Below are 25,272 nucleotides of genomic sequence, written 5' to 3'. Positions count from 1 at the left end.
AATGCTGTGTGCTTCTAAATCCTCATAAAAAGGTGTTGGATTTTTGCACAGGGATAACATTCCTTTGCACAACAGTCTCAGAAAGGGAGGGGGAAAAAGCTAAATTTAACTGGTGGCTTTTTTGTGACCTTTTTTATTGACGGTGTTTTTAAAAGCATGTTTTTTAATATACTGATATTTAATAAGTGGCAGTCAATGTTGCAAGGAGCTCAAAGGCTTTTTGTTCTTTGTTCTCTTAGACAGGATTTAATATGTGAGGCTACTGTTTAACAGCACTCTGTGCTGTTAACATTTCCTGTCTTACTTTTGTCTGTGGTTTAGTTTAGGTGGATCTTTAGGCATTTCAGCAGGATGCAGCCAGAATACTTTGTTTTATCAAATTAGCTTTCTTCCATTTCTTATTTTTGTGGCGTTCTGTGTTTGCCTCTTTCAACATATATTTCACAGAGGACTACAGTTACAATCAGCAGAGTATAGTAATTTAAGAAGCAGTTACTGGAAGCCAGCAACGTGGCACAAAGTTATCTAACTACTTCTTGGAGAGCAAATGGTATAGTTATAATTTTTCATGACCTTTGATCTAGATTAATCATGCTTTACTTCAGAAACTAATTAACTGATCATATGTGAGGTGATATTCTCTTGTCCTGTATGTACCAGCTTTATAATCAAACAGCAATCACATTATACTAGAAGCTCTTGTAATACAATTGTTAGTCAGTTTTCCGTTTTCCGTTTATTACAAATGCTCATTGAAAAACAAATCCAAATACTACAACTTGGTAAGGGCTTAGCGGCAGTCTTGCTGCCATTCAAGCAGTGCAGACTGCGCTTTAAGCACAAGGGGGCTGAAGCTGAAACCACTTTCCTTTTGCTGTGCAGGTTGCTCCTTCCCTCTCCCATGTCCTGGCAGACAGACTCCCTCTCTTAAATTCATGGAGGCAATACTTTTCCTTCAGCTTCATCTCTTGATGACTGCTGTGGAATCCCAAGGTCACAAGAGGAGGAAATGCTCAATGGGAGGAGATGAAATGTACATGTCTTAGAAGGGACCGTGGACTTCACTGTTCTCTTCTAGCCACATAAAATTCTCCTGATTTCTGAGAGCTGGGCTACAGGTCAAAGTCCCAGAGATTTCATTAAACTATTGCTTTTACTGTGTTATTCATTTGGTTTGATAAGAGTCTGATTTGAACATAGAGGAAGGAAATTAATGGAGTGGAATATCAGGCTTCTAACTCTAATTTGTATCAGACCGTTTCTGAAAAGTAGTCCTCATCAAGCAAGCCTTTTAAAGGATCATTTACCCTCTGACAGTTTATTTTAATTAGATTAATTTTAAAAAGCAATTTCTAGATCTCCTCACCTACCCCAAAATTTATTTCTCTGCTCTTGTTTCTTTTGAGGTGGCAAATATTGGGGAAAAGAAGTAGTAAAGCACCTTGTCTGTAGATTCTTGAAGTCATTTTACTTGCAGGCAGGTGAAAATTTGAAAGATTGAATCTCCATGTGGGTGATTACTGGCAGCATGCTGCAAGTTTTCTACAGCAGAAAATATTTCATTATAGGTGCAACTAAAATCTCAGTTGACAGGTGCATTTCAAAGAATAAATAACAATGAAGTGACAAGGTATTAAAAATAAAATTTTACACTAGAAAGGTAAAATTATCAGGACAAGACAGGGGGAGCTCTCTTTCAGTACAACTTAAATTGAAATGTAAAGGCTATCTAACTCTTTGCAACTCTTCTTAATTAAAAAGTTTAGGTAGATTTTTTTTTTAATGTTTTTTTCACTGTGCCTGGATTTTAATTCTTTATTTAACTCTACTGTGTATTCTCTCCAGCAGACTTAGTAGCTCAACCTCATTTACTATTAAGAAATTTAAAAAATTGCCCAAAGGGGAGGGGAAGAATACCGGTCTTAAAAATGGAATCTTATATATTTTTTCCTGAAGTCTTTTTGTTCTGTTACTTATCCAGGTAGTTTATCATTTACAGAAAAAAATGTATCTAGGCTTCAAAATAAAGTATGTAATTTTTAAAGTATTATTTTCTTTGAAAGCAGTTTGCAATAACACTGTTGGAACTGACGCTGAGTGGAGTAGACATTAATAGCATTTGGCAGTGTCTAAGCAGGAGACCTACCTCACCACCTGCAACATCCAAACTAAACTCAAAGTCTGTTTATAGTGGAAAGGGTGCACCACAGCTCCTTTTTAAAAACAGTCTGCTGTGGTGGATTTAGGTCTTCTCTGTGTGCATTGACTTGTTACCCAGTGACACTCTCCTTTTGGAACATGACCCTTTGTTGGCAGTAGCAGCTGTGAATCCTGTTATAAGGCAGATAAGGCATTTCAGTAACTAGTAGAAGCTTACTGTTTCAGGTCTAATCTCTACTACCAGAAGAATGGGGAAGCCCTCCACTTCTCAGATTTTTAAACTACTAGGCTTTCTAAGCTTTTTCATGCCAGTTGCCTTTTCAAGCAGCATCTTCTATTGCATTCCTTTCCTCAGGATATTTGAAAAATTATATTTTATTGCTGTATTTCTTACGCAAAATTGCAAAAGGCACGTTTTATTTTACAATTATGTCACATGTCCACTTTTAGAGTAGAAGATTAATATCAAGCCTAGGTGCAACCAAACCCTCATGTATATAAGCATTTATAGTATTTATTTAAAGAATTTGGGCATGGCTTGTAAATGATCAAAAGGACGCTTGGATGTGATACTGTTCCTTGTGGAGTGAGTTTTTTCTCTGAGTAGGAAGAGGCCTTTCAGTGACCTCTGGTAGTTCCACAAATGCCTTTGCTATCTGAAGTTTTCCCTCAAAAAAGATTCACTATTACTGAGGTATTCTATTTCCTTGCCTACTCAGATTAAAGAGCCTGTTCTTAATTAGTAGTAAGATTTAGTTCCCAGCCACTCCAGCTTTGTCTTCCCTGCAGTCAAGGGACTTAACAAAATAGTGATATCTCAACTGTTGGAGGAAAATTATTGTTGGAGGAAAAATATTGGTTTTCTTATTTACTGTATTACAATGTGTTTTGGAATTCAAGCCTGGGACCACTGGGTGGGGCTGTACAAATGCCAAAGACTTCTGCCTACAAGTGTTTATAGTCTAAGCATGAATTAAGAGACAGCAGATGGGTACAAACTAAGAAAAGAGTAATATAAGGAAACAATGTGATGTTAGAAGGTAATACTTCAGCAAAGGAACAGTTGGCTTTTGGGGGCCAAGAAAGCAAAGAACTTAAAATAAATCAATGAAATATCTTTGCTGATACATTCAAGGATGTTTTCCATGCAGAAGGGCACCATAGGAGAAAACTGCAATCCTGCAAGTAAAGGAATGGACAACAGAAGTACAGTTGGATGATGATAAATGAAAGGTGGCAACAGACAAGGGTAGATTATGAAGCACTAAAAAAAAAAAAAAAGAGAAGCAGAGGAAGACAATGCAGATTTTTGGCCTGTATTTTGATAGCTCCAAATCCTTTTAACTTTTCTTCTTTTAAATAATTATGTTGTGGAAAATTAGGGTTAGAGCATTCATCCTATTTACAGCATATTACAGCTTATAAGAAAAGCTGCATGTTAAGCTGGCATAGCATTTTCTGTTCTCGTTAAGTTGCAGTAACTACAGAATCCAAATTATTTAGAGACTGAGAAACCTTCCGAGAATATATCTTATTCTTTCCTTTTGTGTGTCAGGTTGTTGAAAATTTCACGCTGAACGGCTACTGCCATGCTTAATTAGCAAGCAGATCACAGGAGAAAGTGCTTCTTCACCAACTGAGACCAGCAGGTATTGACAAGAAAGCCATGTAAACTCTACAAATGACTGCTGGTGTGCTTGAAACAGCAGAAAAATATGTTCACTTCAATGTCCCTGGGGCATTTAGCATTGTGTATTAGACATCAGCTTTTACTGGAAATGTGAGCACAGGGCTTGTGAACCTGCAGAAATCTATAGATAATGTTCCAGCTATTTGAAAAAAGCCCACACGCTTATTCGTAGAGTTGTCTTGAGAGACAACACACACTTATTGGTAGAGTTGTCAAGAGAACTTGGTGGGTTCAAAACTTTTTTTTCTAGGGGATACAAAATGAAAAAGAGATTATTCATTTTTCTGCTTTTCATTATAGTTTTAAATCTACTTTTGGTTCCTTTTTCTTCCATGTATCAGGACTACAGCGGTAAAGCAGTCCTTTTCTCAAAACAGCAAGATCCTCTCTCTCTCTACCACCATGGAAATTTTAATTTCTCTAGTAAAATGGTTCTCATAAAGCAGAAAGAAAAGGAAAAAAAATATGGAAGCCTTTGTTAATCTTTATTAAATTCTGCAAAGAACTGATACCTTTGAAAATAAAATACTGCTGTTTGTTATTTTACTAGCAGAGAAGTAATTCTACATCCTAATTACAAGCAACTGGGATTCCCAAACCATGTTGGTGAATAAACTGTTATATTGACCCTTCAGAGCAATCAGGATGCAGGCAAGTGTTAAAGAGCTGGCTGGCTTGACCACAGAATCCTCATTTGTGAAGGTGCTTTGTTTATTATTAGAACCTTTGGCTTCAACAGACCAAGGACCCCAGGAATACTTTGTGCTATAAATTTATATTAAAACACAGCCCACTCATGGGGGAATGTGTGAAAATATATATGTGTACGTGAAAACATCTCAATCATTCTGTGTAAAAATAATCTGAAAGTAAGATACATAAATATATTCAGCATACAAATTACAGTGTATTAGGGAATTCAGTGTATTTCTACCTCGCTTAACTTTGAAGTCCTCTGTAACTTATGAATTTAAGAGCACTCATGACTAGTTATGCAGAATTTCTCTCTTTATAAAATTTAAAAACTATGTCCATTTTGTATGCCTAGTCGCAGATATACGTGTGCATTGATATTGCATGTGTGAATTCAGGTGCCATATTGTAGCGTGAGACTAAAGCATTTCCTTTTAATTGTCATGCTACATACTGTTTTTCATCAGTAAGATTAAAAACTGGTAACCCATAGGTAACATGAACTGCTACCTCAGTTATCTACATGCATGATCAACTTTATTATTCTGAGTAGACATATTAAAATAATAATGCTAATAATGGTAAGCACATAAGCAAATATTCACTTTCAAAGAAAATAATATGAGAAAGTATTTTCTGTTGCTTTGAAAAATATTTAGCATATATTTTTAAAGTACTTATTAATTTCATATGCCTTTATCCTTATCTGTTTGGCATAGTTATTATTAGATGATGTGTACCTGGCCACTCTTATTAATATGGATTGTATTTGTAGAAGTCTTGCAGCTGTGAAAACTTGGGCTTGGATATTAAAGATTGTCTATTTAGAATGGAAGCATTAAAATATACTGGAAATTTCTGAGTAAGTTTCCTTGTGTTTCTGTCCCTATGGAGTCTTGAAATGTTCTTGCATATATATTTCTGTATCTTATTTTCATAGAAAATTACTAGTTTGAGCTTTTTTTGGTTCTGGGTGCTAATTTGTCACACTTCATCAAGTATTTAAGAATGTGTGAGCAATTCCAATGATTTTGAAAGTAAGCTATTAATACATGCCTAAAGGTTTATACTTGCTGAAGTGAAGTCCAAGTGCTAGATACAACAATATAGTTAAAATATTCCAAGACTCGATGTGGAAGTATCAACTGAAGTTGCTGAAATTGCAGCGTGATATGGAAGTAATTATATGCATATTTTGCTTGGTTGTCTTAGGGGATGACAAATTAATGATAGCAAACACTTAAGTATATCTTGTTTGACTGAAGGAATTCTAAAGTGTGCTTAAATTGAAGAACACAGGATTACTGTTTTTAGTCATGTTTTGAATAGGGAGAAAAAGTGAAAATTTAGTTCTCTAAGTTAATTGAGATATTGACAACTGATCTTCAAGAAATAAATTGTAAATTACCAAATGGCCTGTTATGGATTGTGTTTGAACGTGTGTTACGTTAAAAGGCTTTCTGCATTTATTCATGCTGGAAAGGGGTACAGCTGTACACATATAAAATGTTATGTGTCATGTCAACAGGTAATTTCTCTGTTTTTAAAGTCAGTATTATGTTAATGCTTTTTAAAGCACCGTAGAACCCTAAATACATCAATATATTCTTGTGAAAGGGATAAACTGCTAGCATTGTTATAGCACCAAACCCTGTTCTCTTCTGTTTGTTTCACTTTTCTGCAAAGTCAGCGATTTTCATAGAATTGTAGAATCACCAGGTTGGAAGAGACCCACCGGATCATCGAGTCCAACCATTCCCACCAATCTCTAAACCATGCCCCTCAGTACCTCATCCACCCGCACCTTAAACACCTCCAGGGAAGGCGAGTCAACCTCCTCCCTGGGCAGACCGTTCCATTGCCTAATGACCCTTTCTGTGAAAAATTTTTTCCTAATGTCCAGCCTAAACCTCCCCTGGCAGAGCTTGAGGCCATTCCCTCTTGTCCTGTCCCCTGTCACTTGGGAGAAGAGGCCAGCTCCCTCCTCTCCACAACCTCCCTTCAGGTAGTTGTAGAGAGCAATGAGGTCTCCCCTCAGCCTCCTCTTCTCCAGGCTAAACAACCCCAGCTCTCTCAGCCGCTCCTTGTAAGACCTGCTCTCCAGCCCCTTCACCAGGTTTGTCGCCCTTCCCTGGACACACTCCAGAGCCTCAACATCCTTCTTGTGGTGAGGGGCCCAGAACTGAACACAGGATTCGAGGAGCGGTCTCACCAGTGCCGAGTACAGAGGGAGAATAACCTCCCTGGACCTGCTGGTCATGCCATTTCTGACACAGGCCAAGATGCCATTGGCCTTCTTGGCCACCTGGGCACACTGCTGGCTCATGTTCAGTCGGCTGTTGAGCAACACTCCCACGTCCCCCTCCTCCAGGGCAGCTTTCCAGCTAGGCTTCTCCTAGTCTGTAGCACTGCATAGGGTTGTTGTACCCCAAGTGCAGGACCCGACACTTGGCCTTGTTAAACCTCATGCCATTGGTCTCTGCCCAGCAGTCCAGCCTGTTCAGATCCCTTTGCAGAGCCTCCCTACCCTCCAGCAGATCGACACTTCCACCCAGCTTAGTGTCGTCTGCAAACTTGCTAAGGGTGCACTCAACGCCTTCATCCAGGTCACTGATAAAGACATTGAACAGGGCTGGACCCAGCACTGAGCCCTGGGGACACCACTTGTAACTGGCCTCCAGCTGGATTTCACGCCATTTCCCACCACTCTCTGGGCCTGGCCATCCAACCAGCTTTCCACCTAGGAGAGTGTGCGCCTCTCCAGGCCAGAGGCTGACAGTTTCTCAAGCAGAATGCTGTGAGAAACTGTGTCAAAGGCTTTACTGAAATCCAGGAAGACCACATCCACAGCCTTTCCCTCATCCAGCAGCCAAGTCACTTTGTCATAGAAGGCAATCAGGTTAGTTTGGCAAGACCTGCCTTTCGTTTAATTGCTTCCTTACTTTCTGAAGAACCCTGAATCTGTATGCGTTAATCTACTTAAGTTTTATATGTGACCATTTTAAGCAAACTTTAACTGAACAGCTTATTTCATTGATTTCAGTTGTTGTAGTTCAGATATTTTATTTGCAATGTTCAGTGAAGTTTGCTGGTAGAGCAAATTACCAATATAACACCAATTACACTGTAAAAAACCAATAGCTTCTATTGAATTGGAAAAAACCTAAGAGCTTTGTTAAAGAAATACTGAATTCCTTAGTTATGGCAAACAAGGTTCAGGGATTTGGGGTGGAAAGCTGGTCAAAGTTGAGGGAAGTTTTCATGGGTTGAGTAAAGTGCTGACAATTCTTTGTTATATTATAAAGCCCTGTTGAACAAAACAACACTAGAGCTTCTCAAAGAGCCAGTTGCTGTACAGTTTTATAACCTGAACAAAGCAATTTTTCCGACCTTCATTCTTGGATGCAGCTCAACTCAGTAAGTTGCCAATTTCAAGGGGAAAAAAAGCACCTTGGGCAGGCACCCAGGACCTGAGAATTTCTGCTGACAGTTTTTTGGCAAATTTGTCTGCATCTGAAAACCAGATTTCCTAATAAATTGTGTTTAGTGGCATTGTTGTAAATAATTCTAACAGTAATTAAAATGGCAAAGATAGGTGGGGCTATGGAGGGGGAGTAGGGAGGAATCAAGTGTAGAAATAAAAGGGGTGAGGTGAGGCTGTGAAGGTAAATGCTGAGAGTGCAGAGAAAGTTAAATAGGACAGAGAAAGATCATGGAGAGCATATAGCAGTGCCATAAGTATAGATGATAGGTGTTATTTTATTGTAAATGGGTATGTGCTTAAGTGTTTTGGGATAAGCAGTGTGTAGAGTCATAGCTCGATTTCAGAGAAGTTACATAGATTTAGCCAAATAATAAAATGTTACGAGTAAAGACAATCACTGGATGCTGGGAAAGTATGCTTGGAAAAAAAATCACTTTGTTTCCCTTGGTATTGTACGCTCCCTTATGTGTCCATGACAGGCAATTGCTAGGAAGTGGATAGAGGACAAGTTAAATGCTTGATCCACCCAAATATAGCCTTTCTTAGATAAAGCTTAACAAACATATCAGTTAAAACTCCTGCCAAGATGCAAGCATGCTTCAGTTTGCATGTAGCTTCACTGATGGATTGCTGGTTTTGTTTCTTTTGCTGTGTTCATATTAACTTGACTTAGTCTGAAATTAACATCTCCATTGAGATGATTGGGTAGCATCTCTACAGCTTTGCTGTTATTGAAAAGTTACATGTAAGTATCTTACTTTCATGGTGAATATTCATATATTTTTTCTGCATTTAATCACACATCAACTACTGCCGTGTATTTAATTCCTATACTTTCTTTCTAATACTTCTTCAATGAGGGTTGCACTGCAGAGTTCACTGTTTATTGACAGAAAGCTACGTTGGACTACATAATTTTTAAGCTTAAGAAAAACAATATGCATTACATTAATGACCTGGATGATGGAGGAGACATAGGTGACACTAAGCGAGGAAGGAGGCAAGCACACTGGAGGACAGAACTGAATGTCAAAATGTTGCAGCTATATTCAAGAGCTGGTTTGAATTAACTAGGTTGCAGTTTAGTATGGGCAAGTGCAAGTAGAAATAAACATAAATGCTTAGTTATGGACTAGCTAAAAGTTCTGCACAGAAGAATTTTACATGATTTGATAGATGAGAAACTGCCCAAGAATTAATGCCATACAAACAGAAAAGCAAGAAGAATGCTTATTTAAGATACTAAAAACTGTATTGTGAAATGCAGCTTAAAATGTCTTTTGTTGGCAGTTCGTTCTTTCTTTTTTTTTATTTACTTTACTTAGGTCTTCAGTAATATTTAGTGGCAATGGCTCTCCTAAATTAATTATGCATTGTTCAGAGCATATAATTTTGTCAGTTTTAATTTTGTTACCTTCCCATTTCACTGAAACACATTTTTCCTGAACTTGCAAGGGAATGAGCAAGGCTTATCCTGGTTCATTTATCTAATGTAGCAGTCAAAGTACAAACTCCTAAAAAAGAAAATACACACTTCTTTTCACTGTGTCCTTATATTGACAAATTACTTATGCTTGCAATCTTCTGTTGACAACCACCTCTGAACTCTCTCTCTCTTTAGAGAGAGATTGACCAGAATGAAACACGTTGTTTCTAGTCACTCTGAAGCCTTGATTTACCAAAATACATTAAAATTGTGCTGGCATTATCTCTCACTGCTTTTGCATACTAATAGTGTACTTGCCTTTGTCCATGGCTGTGCATCAAGCTGAAGTTTTCACAGACATTTTTGAGTATTTAACAGACAGTCATAGTGGTAGGGCTTTCCAGGAAAACTGAGGGATCTAGGTGTCCATCTCTGATTTGAAATTCAAATTTCAAATGAATTAGTAACTGAAGCTCCCTTGGGCTCCTTTGAAACTCTCAGCCTGTGCCTTTTTTTTCTGAAGAGATACATGGTGCAAAGACTTGAATTAACCGGATGCTGAAGATTTCCAACACATTTTAACACTTTGGTTTCTGAGCTATTTTTTTAATCCACGTGGAATCTTTGCTTTTTTACCTGGAAACTAATAGTAAAGTATTTTATCAAAAGGTCAGGTAAGCTATGTAAAACTCTTCTTTTCCCTGTGCTATTTAGCTTGCATGGTAACGGAATGTAAAATCCATGTATAAATTTTGCTCAGCAAAAAGAAATATGTATTGGATCATAGGGGAAGGAGGGTGTAATCCGAATAAATTGATTTAATTGTACCATATGATGGTTCCCTTCCATGTTGGTTTTTTTTTTTCCCACTGTAATTTCTATCAATTTGTATCAATGTCTATGATTTTTTTTAATATTGTTCAGAGCTTTAAAATTGTTGTCTTTCAACGTGGGGGCTGTTATTGCTTCATAGTTCATCAACTCTGTAATTTAAAATCCCTCCAGAACATCTGGATATATTTCTAAACATGCATGGTGCTTTAACATTTCCTTTATTGTTCAGCTGCAGCAATGCAACTCACTGTTAGAATCTTAAGGAAGCTGTTTTATGGTTTCCTCCACCTTTCTATCACATAGACAAGTATTTGCATTTGTAGTATCACTGCAAGGTGAGAGAGACAGTTCCTAAGAGCACAGGGTGAGGAAGAGAGTGGAATATTTCAAAACTTCCATAACTTTGCTACTAAGTAAATTATTCTATTATTGACTTCTATGAGACTAAAATTACACCACTGTAAATACTTCTGAAAAATTTCACCCTCAGGTCTTTTCTTCAAGGAGAAAATTACTGTAAGAAATCTGAGGTGTAAATTTTAAACCATGTTAGGTGCTGAGATCTAATTCTCCATGTGAATAATCTTAGACTGTGGGGAGGTTGCTCTACTTGGAGAGCATGTAATGAACTGTAACTTCAAACTCCATCTCAGTATTTTATGGTGTCACTGTCCAAGGTATGTTTGCTCCAGCCCCCACAGGAAAATGTGGAAACAGCTCAGGTTTGTTCAGTCTCCACTCCAATCACAATCATGATTCCTTACCACTTTTGCCTTCCTACATACCTGTGCTATAGTAAAATCTAATATTTTCTAAGGTTTGTTATGTTGTAACAAATCAAAGTTCTTCTGTGCATGAACAGCTGTTTATATTTCCAGTGTATACACATTTATCTATATTTATCAGCATCAGTTGCATTGCTTGTGAACCCAAGTAATTTAAATTATTGAATCTGACTGCACTAGTTTCTGTTAGCGCCTGTTCTTTATTTCTCTATGTGTATATATGTGTGTGTATATTTACACAAATATAGATCCTAAGTCTGGTCATTGAAATTATTAATAACATAGTTTTGCCTACAGATACTTAATTTTTTTGTTTTCATAACTTCCATTGCTTTCTCCATCTTTCCACTTTCACCAGCAGCTTTGTGGTACTTTTAGTAGAAGCTGGTGATATATTATAATTTAAAATACTTCACATTCAGTTTCTCTTGCATACTTAAGAACACAGCAGATCCATAATGTTTTATGAAATAGATTGGACTTCATAATTTATTTCTACTGCTACTTTTAAATTTGACTGAAATTTCATTTCTGAAACATTCTCAGTCTGTGAATGACAATTATATCGGTCATTTTTTTTAAATGTCAGGGGAAATACCTTTAATTTATGAATGGTTTTGACATGATTCTCTCTTATTTCTTATATAATTTTGGTAAGCCCCATAGTATAGGAATTGAGATTTTTCACATTCAGTATTTGAACCTCCTATTTCTCACACACCAATACTTTAGTGTTGCTTGATTATAACATCTTGATTCTGATCTCAAAATTTCCTTTGAACTATTTGTTATCTATAAAGTCAGAGTAAGTGACTTTCTTTTGACTACAATTCCCTTTAAGGCATTGTAGGTGTGACAGCTTTCCAAGTACATCCATGTCAGATTTTCCCCTCTGGACAGAAAGGTTCTGGAAGAAATTTAACCTGCTCTTAATATTAATTTTTTTTCGCTTGAAATATATTTAAATTGATAGATGCCGTAAAGAATAAGTGGGACATGAGTGTGAAAATATTTTAGCTAAGAAATGTCAAACTACAGATCTAACATGAAAATTCAGCATTAAAAATGTAAACTAATATATACAATTTATAGTTTCCAGAAGAAATGCTGTCCTTACTTGAGAGTAAAAGCTATTACCGTTGCTTTAAAACAGAGCTGGCATCAATAACTGATAGCTTACACTGCTTACTTGCATTACCTTTTTTAGCATGCTATAAACAGAAATAACTATTCCATATTTTATAGTTACAAATTAAATTTAAAATCCAGATTTATTTTCCCCTGTGGGCACATATTCAAGGTAAGAAGACTGAACATTCATAATCAGAATGCAGAAAAAAATCCTTTATTACCACAAAATTAAACATGATGTTGCTTTAAATAGAAGTCTACATTTTTTCACAAACTTATCTGGGAGGAAATAGTATTAACGCTGTGCTTCACAGTCCACTTTATTTATCAGTGACCAAACAGTAAGTTACTAAAAGCTGAGAGTATGAGGATTGAGAGGTTTTGATAAGTAATTCTAGGAATTCAGCAGAGATCCTCTTTCCCTAACTAAATTACATATTAACCTTTCCCAATTACTGCATGTTTGTGATTTAAAAAAAAAAAAAAATATATTTAAAGTTCTATTGAAATGTTGCAATATTTGGACATATGTCATCAGCTGCAAATAGGTAGTCTGCAAACATTTGCCAGAGAATCTTTACACATATTCAGGTAAGTTTCTTCCATCTTGCCGAGTTGGAAATTGCTTGTATAAGTGTCTGAGAAAGTTGGTCTTCAGTGGAGTTCTCAGCCATCCTAGAGATACAATAGTTTCAGATGCTCAACTTCTTTAAAGATTACACCACTGTTTACATAGGGAATTAAGGTTCTCTGGTCTTACATTCAGCACTATCCAACCCCATTTTACTAATGGAGGAAAGTACTGTTCACTGTGGATAATGGCAGCAGAATATTTTTCTGATTTTATGTGCTTTTAGACAGTCTGATTTGAAAGTGATGCTTCGCTTTCTTTTTATTTCTGTGAATCACACCAGGCCTCCAAATTAAGTGGTATTAAGGTGTTGATACTTGTTCCTCAAAAAGTTTAAAGTAGCTGCTGAGTTACCGATGAAGGATGCCACAGCAAATGTGCTGAAAATATGTCTGTTAACACTGTAGAAAAACTCAGATTGCATTGAGAATGGAAAAAATAAAGTACTTGAGGGTAAAATGTACAGTGAGATAATTAATTTTTTTTTAATTGCACCATGCATAGGAGGCGCTGTGTATGCTTATAAAGCAAGAGAAGCAAACAGGAGACTGGGTTGGGGGAAAGAGGAGAAAGAGTTGCTTTGTTTTCCATTGAAATTTTAGAAGTTTTAATATATGTTTATACATCTTGAATACTTTGACTTTGGCTGGACTACTGACGTGCCTACAGGCTCAGCCTGTACATCAAAGTTTGAAAAATTGGGACTGCAGAAAAGCTTTTCTTAGTCCTGTCTTTCCTAACTAAGAATAGCAAAAGGCAGTCAGATAGAGCCCCTACTAAATCTTAGAAATCCTGGAGATAAGCATCGTAGGTATTTGGTATTAGCTATCCACTCTCAGACTTTTCAGAGTGGTGAGTATTCTTTTACTGTGTTTTAACATAATATTTTGGCAGTGGGAACAGGTCTGGTAAAGAGCAAAGGATCTTATTTCTGTCTTTCTATGATATCCAGAGAATCAACTGGTTTTTACTTGCTGTGTATTTTCTGACTGTCATCTTTGACTCTCTGTTTAGTCTGAGGAGCAGTGCTAAAGAAGCACGAGTTTGACACACTGGGATATTTTCCGTGTTATGCTCTGGTTATTAGGCTTTTTCAAATGTTATCTCAGTTGCTTTAATACCTGTGTCTCTGCAGCTGCCTTCTGCCTTGAACGTGCGCATAACTTGATAATGGGCATGTGTTGAAGAAATTAGTAGAGTTTTTATTCAACAAGAGTATTATATGTCTGTTTATTTTCTAGTGTGTTTGCCTGTTCTGTATTACGGTATTACCTTCTTTGTTAACAAGGATTTGCTTACTCATGTGAGACAGAGTAATTAGTTTTAAGAGTTGCTAGGCCATTGCTTTCTGTGATCTCTGGCTTCAAGATCCGTGTGTTTATTTACTTTAAGGAGAGGTGTACTATGAGGTGCGTTTTGTATAACTTTGTATTCTTTGATACCAAAAGTAAGTATGTGTAAACTCTATGTGAACTGGGTATGTTTCTTACTTATGCAAATCCTGTTATTCCATCAAACATTCATACTCACTCAGGCCTTTTGTCTCTGGCTGTTATCTTGATCTTGTCTCTTACTAGGGCCTATGCCAGTACCCATAATATCAAAATTTTCAGCCTGAAATCAGTCATCTAGGTGATATGTATTTTCAGCTGCTTTATCTTCCTGCACATCCTGTTTTATAGTCATTCTTTTTTTTAAAAATGCTCTTGAGCCCTTTTTTATTTTTCCCTGCAGTATTTTTCACAATCCTGAACTAAAACCTATTAAAAATATCAAGTACTTAAGAAGCCAGAAAAATAAGCCCTTTGGTTGCATGTAGTAATGAAGTAATTCTTAAACTTTGTTCAGTCATCCTTTGCAGGACCAGATCACTTCAGTTCTGATGGGCCTCTCAGCTGCTCTGTTTTATTGTGGGTGAATTTTCAGCTCACTTTGTCTGTGCTTCTTCTTGGTGTCCGAGTTTGACATTAGAAGGTCTCCAGTCTGCTGATTATTGGATAGTACATTTTATTACCAAGGGAAGGATCAGTTTATTTTATGCCTTGCATAATGGGGTCGTGCAGCCGTTATACACTGAATCTTACCAGTCAGCATCCATATAACTGCTTCTCAGAGACTAATGTCAGAACCTTGGACAAATTCTCTGAAAAAGTATTATAAACAGAGGGTAAGATACTGAGCTTGGGTCAGCAGGCTTGGCTGAAATGCTTAACTGTGAGAGAGCATTCAAGGTAAGGGACAAAGGAGCTTCTGTGCCTGCAAGACTTGTGCTTCGTGACTTCTCTCCCTGGGCAGCTCCTCACATGTCACTCCTGGCTGTCTTAAGTAACTCCCCATGCAGCTCTGCCTGCAGTGCTCTCACACTCGACTGGGCCAGTGCTGAGAATGTAAGGTATAACATTGACAAGTTCTGCCCCAAGAACTCTTCCGATTTTGGAGTCCTTGAAGTGTAATGCTTCCAAATCCCCACCAGTTCAGATTACCAGGGAGTTTATGATTTTTGTGGTTTTTATAATGCCAGCAAGCTGTGCTCTTTACAAGAGCGTATAATAGGTTCTAAGGTCACCTGTTTGACATGGGTGTCCTGTAGGAATTTGATGTTCTGTATGACAGAAAGCTAACCTGTCCTCATCCTTATCAGATGCTCCTGTCACCATCTCTGACCCCCTAAGGCGTCTTTTCCTTTGAAAGACAGGTCTCAAATAAATCCTCTGCAGCAAATTCTAACTTTAATTCCTAAACAACAGTGAGTATTAAGGCGTTCTTTGTGACAATGAGTGTGGGCAAATGAATAATATTCAAGTAGTTATACCAGAAGTAAAGAGGTTGAAGTTTCGCCTTAGTAAGATCTGTAGAAATAAACACAACAGCTAGTTATCAGCCATACATTGTTACATCTTGCACCTTTATAATTACACAGTTACTGTTTAATTGTCTGAAGACCTGGCATGGCATCTTTTTTACTTCAATTTATGTTAGTCCTGGTGCATAATTAACAATTAGAGATTTAAGTTTAATTCAACAAAATGATGTGATTCCATTTGAAATATGCCAGTGTGATACGTAGAGTGATTAGACATTTAAAATCAGCCTTTTCATCTGTATTAATCTGACAACTATCTATGCTTTACATCTTAATAGGAACAGAATTTTTTAATGTTTATTTAGAGATATGCTTAGAATGTACCTGGCTTTACGGACTAAACATATTAACAGTCTTTATGACATTATAATTCAGTAACTTTTATGTGGGTGTATCGTATTTCTCAAAGAGACCATAAAATATAAACAGGTTACAGCTGTAGAAGGTTTATTTAGCTCAGAAATATATTAGTGTATTTATACTATATAAATTACTGTATATAAGATACTGCTATATATTTGCAGTCATATCATCAGGCAATTTTCTATCTTGAGTTATCAGAAGAAGGAATTGCAAAATATAATGCTAGCCCTAGGGAAGCAGACTTTTTTCAATACTCCTGTCTGCTAATATCACCTGCCAGTGATTTAATGTGTTTATAGTTTATGCTAACCTTTCTTAGCTTTCCTTTTAATACATTATAGTCTGTGTACCTGGTAGAAGGGAAGCCTGCAGCCAATTGCTGTTACTTTGCAGCTCCTATCTTCAGTCACCAAATAGCTATCTTTTTTTTTAATTATTATTCCTGAAAGGTAGTAACTGTTGGCTGTTATAAAACTGCAATCTCATTAGAAAAGCTTTGTGCTAATAAGTTCACTCCTGATATTAGGACTCTAAAATGTTAATGTCTTTGTCTTTCTTTAGGATTATACTTTTTATTTTGACACTTAGAGATGGCTTTAGACTCTTCCATTTCCAGAAGAGTTGTTATGACAGGAATAGAGCATTTTGGGACAGTCTTTGGCACTGAATTTTTTTAAGTAAGTAGTGCATCATTTAAGAATTCTTAGTACACCTCCATATTAAAAATATGTCCATAATTAGAGTAAGATGAAAGTGAACAGGAGTGCATACAGGAATGTTAATATTTGTTGTCAGTAGTATGAACTGCTGCAATATTTGTTTGATTTTTGTACTTTCTTAGTCCTCTACTCTTTCAACTTAACTTGAAGCTCTGTTATGAAACTCCAATGTCATATTTTTCTCGCACTCAGCCTTGATTGCTTTCTCCAGTTTGCATTAGACATTTTCCACAGTGACAAGTGGGAGGTATTCTTTGTGTCCAATCTGGATCTATTTATGGAAACTGACTATACTTTCCTAACAGGTTTTGATGAAACCCAGTAATGATGTCACAGGAATGTTATTTAGTTATTACACTTAATCGGGCAGTGGAGTATAGATTAAATGTGTAGCAGAGTAGTGCCATGCCCCATCTGAAAATAAAGGGTTATCACATGCTGGAATAACCGTCCTTTCACACATAGTCTTTAATTTCATGAAACTGATTTGGGATTCTTCTGAATCAGATCTCACTGGAATGTTTAGGACACAGCTATAAAAATATTCAGTTGTACCTATTGCTAATGATCTCATTCTAGCATAAACCTAAAGTAATTTCACTGCTTATAATAAAATTAAGGTCTACTCAGAACTGTTTATATGTAGGAAACTTTTTCAAATTTTTACATATTTTTCACATTTGGAAATGTGCTCTCGTGTCCTGAACTCAGTCTGGGCATATCTGATCTGTGTGGATAGAAGTAGCTGAATTTTCTTTCCTTTTACTTCATATTAAAGAGGATACATTTTTGTTCCATTATTGGACATGTGCCAAGTATTTTTAAATTTACATTATTTCACAGACAATTCTGTAAAGCAGAATTAAGGTATTATGAACAGGATTTTTGATGGTTGTATTGCTTCTAACATTTAATGCTTTGAATTAATAGAATTAATCATAGCTTTATTGGATTTGAATAAATTTATATTGGATTGTGTTAAGCAATGTATCCTATATACACTGGATTAGTCATTTGCCTGTTTTTCAAAAATGTATAAGCCATACTGAGAGCAGATCTGCATTTATTATGCAGTGTAACTAGCTCTACTTTTACCAAAGGAAAGAAAAACAACAGCCCAATTTCAGATATTTGAAAACTTTTAGTGTTGTATTATTGTTGTTGTTATTTATTATATATGTTATTTGTTACATAAAGTCAGTGTATTTGGACACTTTTCACTGGCATAACTGTCATTGCGGTATGACTTTCTTTTAAAAAATTCCTGGAACAGTTCACCTCATATGACCTTTTCTTATGAATAGTTAGGCTGCTGTAGTTTTTTTATATTGTCAGTATTAGAGATGTTCTTAATTATAACGATATAACTGAGCTGTTACAAATTTGTGTGCCAGTAAGCATAAAATGTTTGAATTGTACTCTTCTCAGTGGCTGATTTCTGTGTTGGGATGAATTGATGTCTAGCAGGAATAAACAGGAAAGGGAGTACACTTTTTGATCCAGATATATTTTTTAAATTCAAACAAAAACTGGTGCTTTATTATACTTGTTCTGACCACCTCCCCTTGTTGTAGTTTTCAGCAGTGAACAGGAGTATTTCTGCATAAATACTGTGAAAAAACAAAATCCTGAGTTTGTATTTGCTTTCATTTGGGGCAGGGGGTGGTGGCAGGTGGGAAGAAACTGCCATATTAACAAAATACTCTAATCTTATGCTGGAGCTTTGACGACTCTCTTTGCTTTTCAGTTCAGTGCGTAACCAAGTATAACTTACCATAAGAGATGTGAGTGGCTGCCATGAAATGGCACAAAGTTGGAATTGGGAAGGGAATTGGATGCCCAGGGGTTTTTACTCTTGGCTGGACTATAAACCTGCAGTATGACCTGGAGCAGATCACATTAACCCTGACTTTTCAAACCATTTGCACTCCTGAACTGGATCTATAGGTTGGTCAATTACAATTTCCTGTAAAGTGAGAATGGTGCCTTAATAGGGTGCAGACAGTTCATTAACATAAAGTGCTATGAAATTGTCTAATGAAAAGTGTTACAGGAAGTAGAAAGTATTATTAGAAATTAATAATATTATAAATTAGTAGAATATGATGTTGTACTTTACCCTGAAGCAAGATAAATCATAAGCTGCTTAGATGGCTTTTTTTTTACAATAGAGTGCAGTAGTTAAGGGTCTTGAGAACATTTCTACAATATTAAAATGATTTTTCAGCCAGGGTATTAGCTTCTCCTGTCTAGTCAAGTTTTAGCAAAGTAAAACAAACAAAAGCCTAAGGTATTATTTACTTCATTAGTCCTCTCTGCAGCATGACTTTTTTTTCCTAAACTTCATTTCTGCTTAATAAGTATTTTATCTGTTGATATTCTGTATGTTACTAAGCAACACCAACTCTACCAAATAATAAGGAAAAGAACCCCATGTAATAAGGCACTATAATTCCGATCATGTATCGTGAGGTTAATTTCTTAGGACTACTCTGAGATTCAAAGAGTGTGCTGTGCAGTGATGTAAAATATATTGTTTTCATTATAAAAAGCGGTTCATATCTTCTAAAAATGTGCATTTAATTGCATAATGGCAGAAAAACAACACAAAAATTACTCAAATAAGATTCCAATTATATTTGATAAATCATCTTTAAAACCTTTAAAAGTACGTAGCAATTATAACCTAACCACAGGATCTAACATCTTAGAGCTTCATCAAAATCAATCAAATATCTTAGGCTGAAGCTGGAATGTTGTACTGATGGAATTACTCCCAAAGGCAATTTTGATCTATGGGCACCAGTTTTACAGCACATTCTGAATTCCATTACTTCTGGTAGTATTTCCTGGGTAAGGTTTTGTTCTAGCAATGACTCTTAAGAAATTTCTATTATATAAAACAACTAATTAATTGCAAACCAGTTAAACTAGCATAATTGTTTTCAAAAATGCTTCTAATACTTTGGTCCATAGAAAATGCAGAATCCCTTCTGTCAATCGCTTCTAAGTGTGTTTTGAGAGAACTGATGATTTCAGATGGTAAATTAAATAGACTGTCATTCATTCACATCACATGTGAAATTGAAAAATATCTTGGAAGAGTAGTATTTCTTTAGTTCTAAATATGAATTTCTCATTCAGCTTCCAGGTTTCTTTGAGTGACAGTATTTGCACCTCGTTCTTAGGTACATGAAACCAGATAACTATCAGTTAATTAGGGATAAAATGATATTAGTGTGTTGGGGTTTTTTAATAAAAGAAAAAAGTCAATTTGAGCATTTTTTCGTCTATCATCAGATCTAGAAAGAACACACCACTGTCTGTGTTACCACAGAGTACCCGGTCTCAAATGCTTTTGTATCTTTTCTTTTTATCCTGGTTTTAGTTTATTTCAGAGAAATTCTTTTTTCTCTCCTCTTCTATTTTTTAGTTATAAATCTATTTGGACTCAAGAATACTTCTTTTCAAAAATTCTAAAAGTAATTTTCTTTCTGGTTAAATGAAGTTGCCTAAAATACCTGTTAAGAATCAGTTCACAAAACTGTTTCAAGATGGGCTAGGTCCAGAATTTAATTTAGATAATGAACTATATGTCTCCACCTTGATATTTGCAAGGCATTTCTTTGTTGGCAGACATTCAGTCTAGTCCTGCCTTAGTTTCAGAGTGCTTGTAATCTTATGTATGCAGCTGTATACGTATTATACTGTATAATGTGCTGGGTCTATCAGCACAAAAAAAGGTAAAATGAAAAAAAAGTGTAAGGTTATTACAAAACAATTCCTCAATCTTCCTGAAAGAAATTTAATTTAAAAATGTGAAGAATAGAATGTAAATTTACACTGGGGTTTTTGAACTGGTTAAAGAAAGATTAATTGCTCCCTGTTCCCCTCCCCTTTGCCTCAAATCCCAGCCCATTGGCATCACAGATCTGGAAAGCAGCCGTACTGAGAAGAGTATTTTCAAAGCCATCTTATGTGTAGCTCTATCCTGACTCAGAATGGACTTAGGAACCTTGTGAATCACCATAAATTTTGCTTGAAATTATTAAAGCAGAGTCACTGTCTACAAACTTGCTTAACACTTGAAGGCTGGTATTTCAGGCAACATCTGGGGTGTGATGCCGCAGATTGCGTGGTTAGTGTTTTGCGGGAGTTTTTCAAAACCAACATTAGCTGCCATTGCAGCAGAATACATTTTGATTCCTCAGCAGGACTAAATATCATGTTTACCATTTTCCAAACTTGCCACCCAAAAGAGTAGTCAGTCTGAAAAACAGAACTACAAATGGTTTTGCTATAAACATATCTGTTCTTCCATCCTGTAATTGCTATAGAAATGCTTGCATTTCTTGCTCCCAAGAACTTTAAATAGAACTTTGGTATTAATGTTCTTAGTAAAAAACGTATGGCATTTAAAGTGAAATTTTCTTTCAGGTTTGTAGAAGCAAACAGTATTTTCTCTGGCATCTGATTAAAAATTGAATTTGTACTTGGACTTTTCCAATATTTTCTAAGTGTATGAACATCTGGTTGAAGCTGTGCTCTTTTTGAAGAAGCAGTTGTCCTTTAGGTCTTGCTTGGGCATAACAGGTAATGCTCTCCACAGATCTACCCAGTAAAGGTCGCAGTTTATTTTTAAAATTTTTTTTAGGGTTAAAACTATTTAAATTTTTTAAGTTTTAAAATTTTTAAATTTAAGTTTTAAATACAAATTTTAAAAATTTATAGGGGTTTTTTAGGGTTTTAGAGTTAATATTTGCTAGGTATCTGTGAATTTAGAATTACTCTTAACAAGAGTCATACCCTAGATATCCAAGAAGATGGAGTAGGTTTTAATAAGATTTAGAAAATAGATTAATGAATCTGCTGCGTTGCCTAGGCTGTTACTATAAAAATATTCTTGTCTTAGATGTTTAAGTCTGTAAAGTAAGTCTCAAAGTAAACAATTTTAAAACAGAAGTACTGAGTGCTCCTCAGAACCATGACAAATGGGAATTGGCTCTGTTTTCTAAGGTCGTTTCTAAGAGTAGAAGTACTGTGACCAATATATTCAGAAAAAGAAAGACTGACTGACAGCGGAACTGAATAAGCAGCTAAAGTTGTAGTGTACCTGAGACTACTTTAAAATATGAGCCATAATTCAAACAGATTCCAAAACAGGTATTGTTTTTTAAATGATTGCATTTTGTTTTGGTTTTTAAATTATTTCAAATGTTAGCAACACATTTATAGTGACATTTTCTTTCAGTCACATGTAAGCTTACACATAAGCACATACATGCAAGCATAGAACTTTTATAACATTTTTAAGAAATTTAACATTCACCACTTCTTTAAAATGCTCATATTCTGTGCAGATTAAGAAAAAGAAGATATCTAGCTGTAACCAGACTTACTTCCCAGCAAGATTTTTTAAGTGCCTAGAAAGAGTGTAGCTTATAGCTCTTATAGCTCCTTAGCTTTGGAGAAACTGCAAAATATTATCTGAAGGTTTGATTTTGCCAAGGTTTTCCCAATACTTCACAGAATCACAGAATAACCAGGTTGGAAGAGACCCACCGGATCATCGAGTCCAACCATTCTTATCAAACACTAAACCATATCCCTCAGCACCTCGTCCACCCGTGCCTTAAACACCTCCAGGGAAGGTGAATCAACCACCTCCCTGGGCAGCCTGTTCCAGTGCCCAATGACCCTTTCTGTAAAGAATTTTTTCCTAATGTCTAGCCTAAACCTCCCCTGGCAGAGCTTGAGGCCATTCCCTCTTGTCCTGTCCCCTGTCACTTGGGAGAAGAGGCCAGCTCCCTCCTCTCTACAACGTCCTTTCAGGTAGTTGTAGAGAGCAATGAGGTCACCCCTCAGCCTCCTCTTCTCCAGGCTAAACAACCCCAGCTCTCTCAGCCGCTCCTCATAAGGCCTGTTCTCCAGCCCTTTCACCAGCTTCGTTGCTCTTCTCTGGACTCACTCCAGAGCCTCAACATCCTTCTTGTGGTGAGGGGCCCAGAACTGAACACAGTATTCGAGGAGCGGCCTCACCAGTGCCGAGTACAGAGGGAGAATAACCTCCCTGGACCTGCTGGTCATGCCGTTTCTCATACAAGCCAAGATGCCGTTGGCCTTCTTGGCCACCTGGGCACACTGCTGGCTCATATTCAGTCGGCTGTCAACCAACACACCCAGGTCCCTCTCCTCCAGGCAGCTTTCTAGACAGACTTCTCCTAGTCTGTAGCACTGCATAGGGTTGTTGTGCCCCAAGTGCAGGACTTAAGTGACTATACTTCACAAGAACTTGAGAGTTGCAATTAATCCACCCTTTCTTGTTTGGTTTTTTCCAACACTGATCCAATTCAAACATTTCGCTCTTGCTTTGTCAGTTTTCTACTCTAAAGGGCTCAGATTCCAAAATTTTGCCTGTATCTGTGCTTTGTTTTCTGTGCCTAACTAAACAGAGCTTTTTTCCTATAATCCATAGCTCACTGGAAACCAAGTGGATGCACCACAAACCAGTACTATTATTTAGATTAGGGTATACTATTCTAGCAGGGGATTTGTGGAATGGCATTGACATTCAAAAGTGCTTTGGAATTATTATTAGTATCATATGCCAAGAAAAATACATGGTTTGTATACTAGGGAACTCAAAGCAAGCAACTAACAGGAATTTTAAACCAAGTAAACAATTCTATTGTTTAGAGGAAAGAAAGGCTGTTGAGGGGTTAGTAGCCATCGTTGATCCCCAGTAGCTAAGGAAAAGAAAACAGCATATGAGGGGCAGGGTGGTGGTGGTGTTCTTCTGAAATAAGGAAAACAAATAACTTCGGTATAATTTTCTGTTGTGATGAGAGATTAGATTTGAGAATTGAATTGTGAGTTGATATTCCAGCTGGTGATGGGTTTAGAAATACTGATCTGTCTTATTTTATTTTGTAGATGCTTCAGAAACTTGCTGTGTGTTTACCACGGGTTCTGCCAACCAGCTCGGGAGGGGACTTTCTCATCTTTTCATTAGTCAAGCATAACATTATCTTGAAGTAGTTATTCCTCTCCACATGGCCATCCTACTAGTGTCAGCTTATCTTCTGCTGATTCATGCCCAGGGTGCTCCTGCTGAGAATGGGGCACTATTGGAAACACTGAAGTCACAAGTAGGATTATGCAGCAATAAAAGTGAACACTATACATCACAGGTGAGACCTCCAGGCACAAGCCGTCAAATACCTCAGACAATCATCATAGGAGTTCGTAAAGGAGGGACAAGGGCTTTGCTGGAAATGTTGGATATTCATCCTAATATTGTGGTAGCAGCTACAGAAGTCCACTTCTTTGACTGGGATGAAAATTATGTGAAAGGAATAGACTGGTATAGAAATCTGATGCCATTTTCTTATGGAAATCAGATTACAATTGAGAAAACACCAGGCTATTTTACATCACCGCAGGCTCCAGAAAGAATTCATGACATGAATAGCTCCATTAAACTGCTGCTTATTCTAAGAGATCCAACTGAGAGAGTTATATCTGACTATACCCAAGTGTATTACAACAGAGTAGAAAGCCACAAACCTGTTCAGCTTTTTGAAGATATTGTTATTAAAAATGGAGCACTTAATACCAAATACAAGGCTATTCAGAGAAGTCTGTATGATGTTCATATGGAAAAGTGGCTTAAACATTTCAGTTTGGATCAGATTCACATAGTGGATGGCAATACTTTGATTAAGGACCCTCTTCCTGAATTACAAAAAGTTGAAAGATTTCTAAATCTTCCTTCACGAATTATGTCTTCTAACTTTTATTTTAACCAAACCAAGGGATTCTACTGCATCAGAAGTGATGGAAGGGAGAGATGTTTACATGAATCGAAAGGGCGCCCCCATCCTCTTGTTAACAGCACTGTTTTAAAGCAACTGCATTCTTACTTCAGAGAGCACAATGCAAAATTTTACAAAATGGTTAATCATTCCTTTGACTGGCATTAGTGCATTTGGGATCAATGTTTCTTTAAAAGGGCCTGAAACAAACTCTTTTCAAAGATATCATTCTAAACTGTAGAAATTCATATTATGAGAACTTAATGTACTGGTTATATGCTTCAAATAACACATCTGTTATCTCATTGAAACACTACTACTTATGTTGGGGAAAAACAGGTTTCACTTATTTGTATGACTAGTCAGTCTTACGCTGATCTTTCTTCCATCATGCAAATACATTAACTTCAATGGACTTATTCAGATATGTATCTGCTACAAGATTTGTGCTCTTTTGGAAAAATGACTGCTTCTAAATGTGTAAAAAAAATGTAAATATTTGAAATTGTATTATTCTAAATGTTCTGTAATTTTTGTTGTTAGTATTTTTTTATATCATTCACAATGATAGTGGCATTGATTTCTAGAATTTTTCATACAATAAATTAAATTGTATGTTAAAACAGGGGCATACATAGTGCCTCCAATAAATAATACATCCTCTGGTAACATGACAAAG

General features: G+C 36.5%; 1 protein-coding gene across 2 annotated transcripts in view; it reads left to right on the top strand.

Annotated features, from left to right (window-relative positions):
* LOC138724103 (heparan sulfate glucosamine 3-O-sulfotransferase 1-like) overlaps positions 1-24,948 on the top strand; it is a 51,490-nt gene extending 26,542 nt beyond the window's left edge. For both annotated transcript variants that reach the window (XM_069863872.1, XM_069863871.1), the window contains exon 2: positions 23,713-24,948. In XM_069863872.1, coding sequence (XP_069719973.1) covers positions 23,832-24,761 — 930 coding nt within the window. In that variant the 5' untranslated portion in view covers positions 23,713-23,831 and the 3' untranslated portion in view covers positions 24,762-24,948. The remainder of the gene's footprint in view (positions 1-23,712) is intronic.
* Positions 24,949-25,272: the final 324 nt, after the last annotated feature.

The sequence above is a fragment of the Phaenicophaeus curvirostris genome, chromosome 9, assembly GCF_032191515.1.
Source record: "Phaenicophaeus curvirostris isolate KB17595 chromosome 9, BPBGC_Pcur_1.0, whole genome shotgun sequence".
Taxonomy (NCBI): domain Eukaryota; kingdom Metazoa; phylum Chordata; class Aves; order Cuculiformes; family Cuculidae; genus Phaenicophaeus; species Phaenicophaeus curvirostris.
The sequence above is the reverse complement of the archived record's forward strand: the minus strand, read 5'-3'. Positions and strand labels throughout refer to the sequence as shown.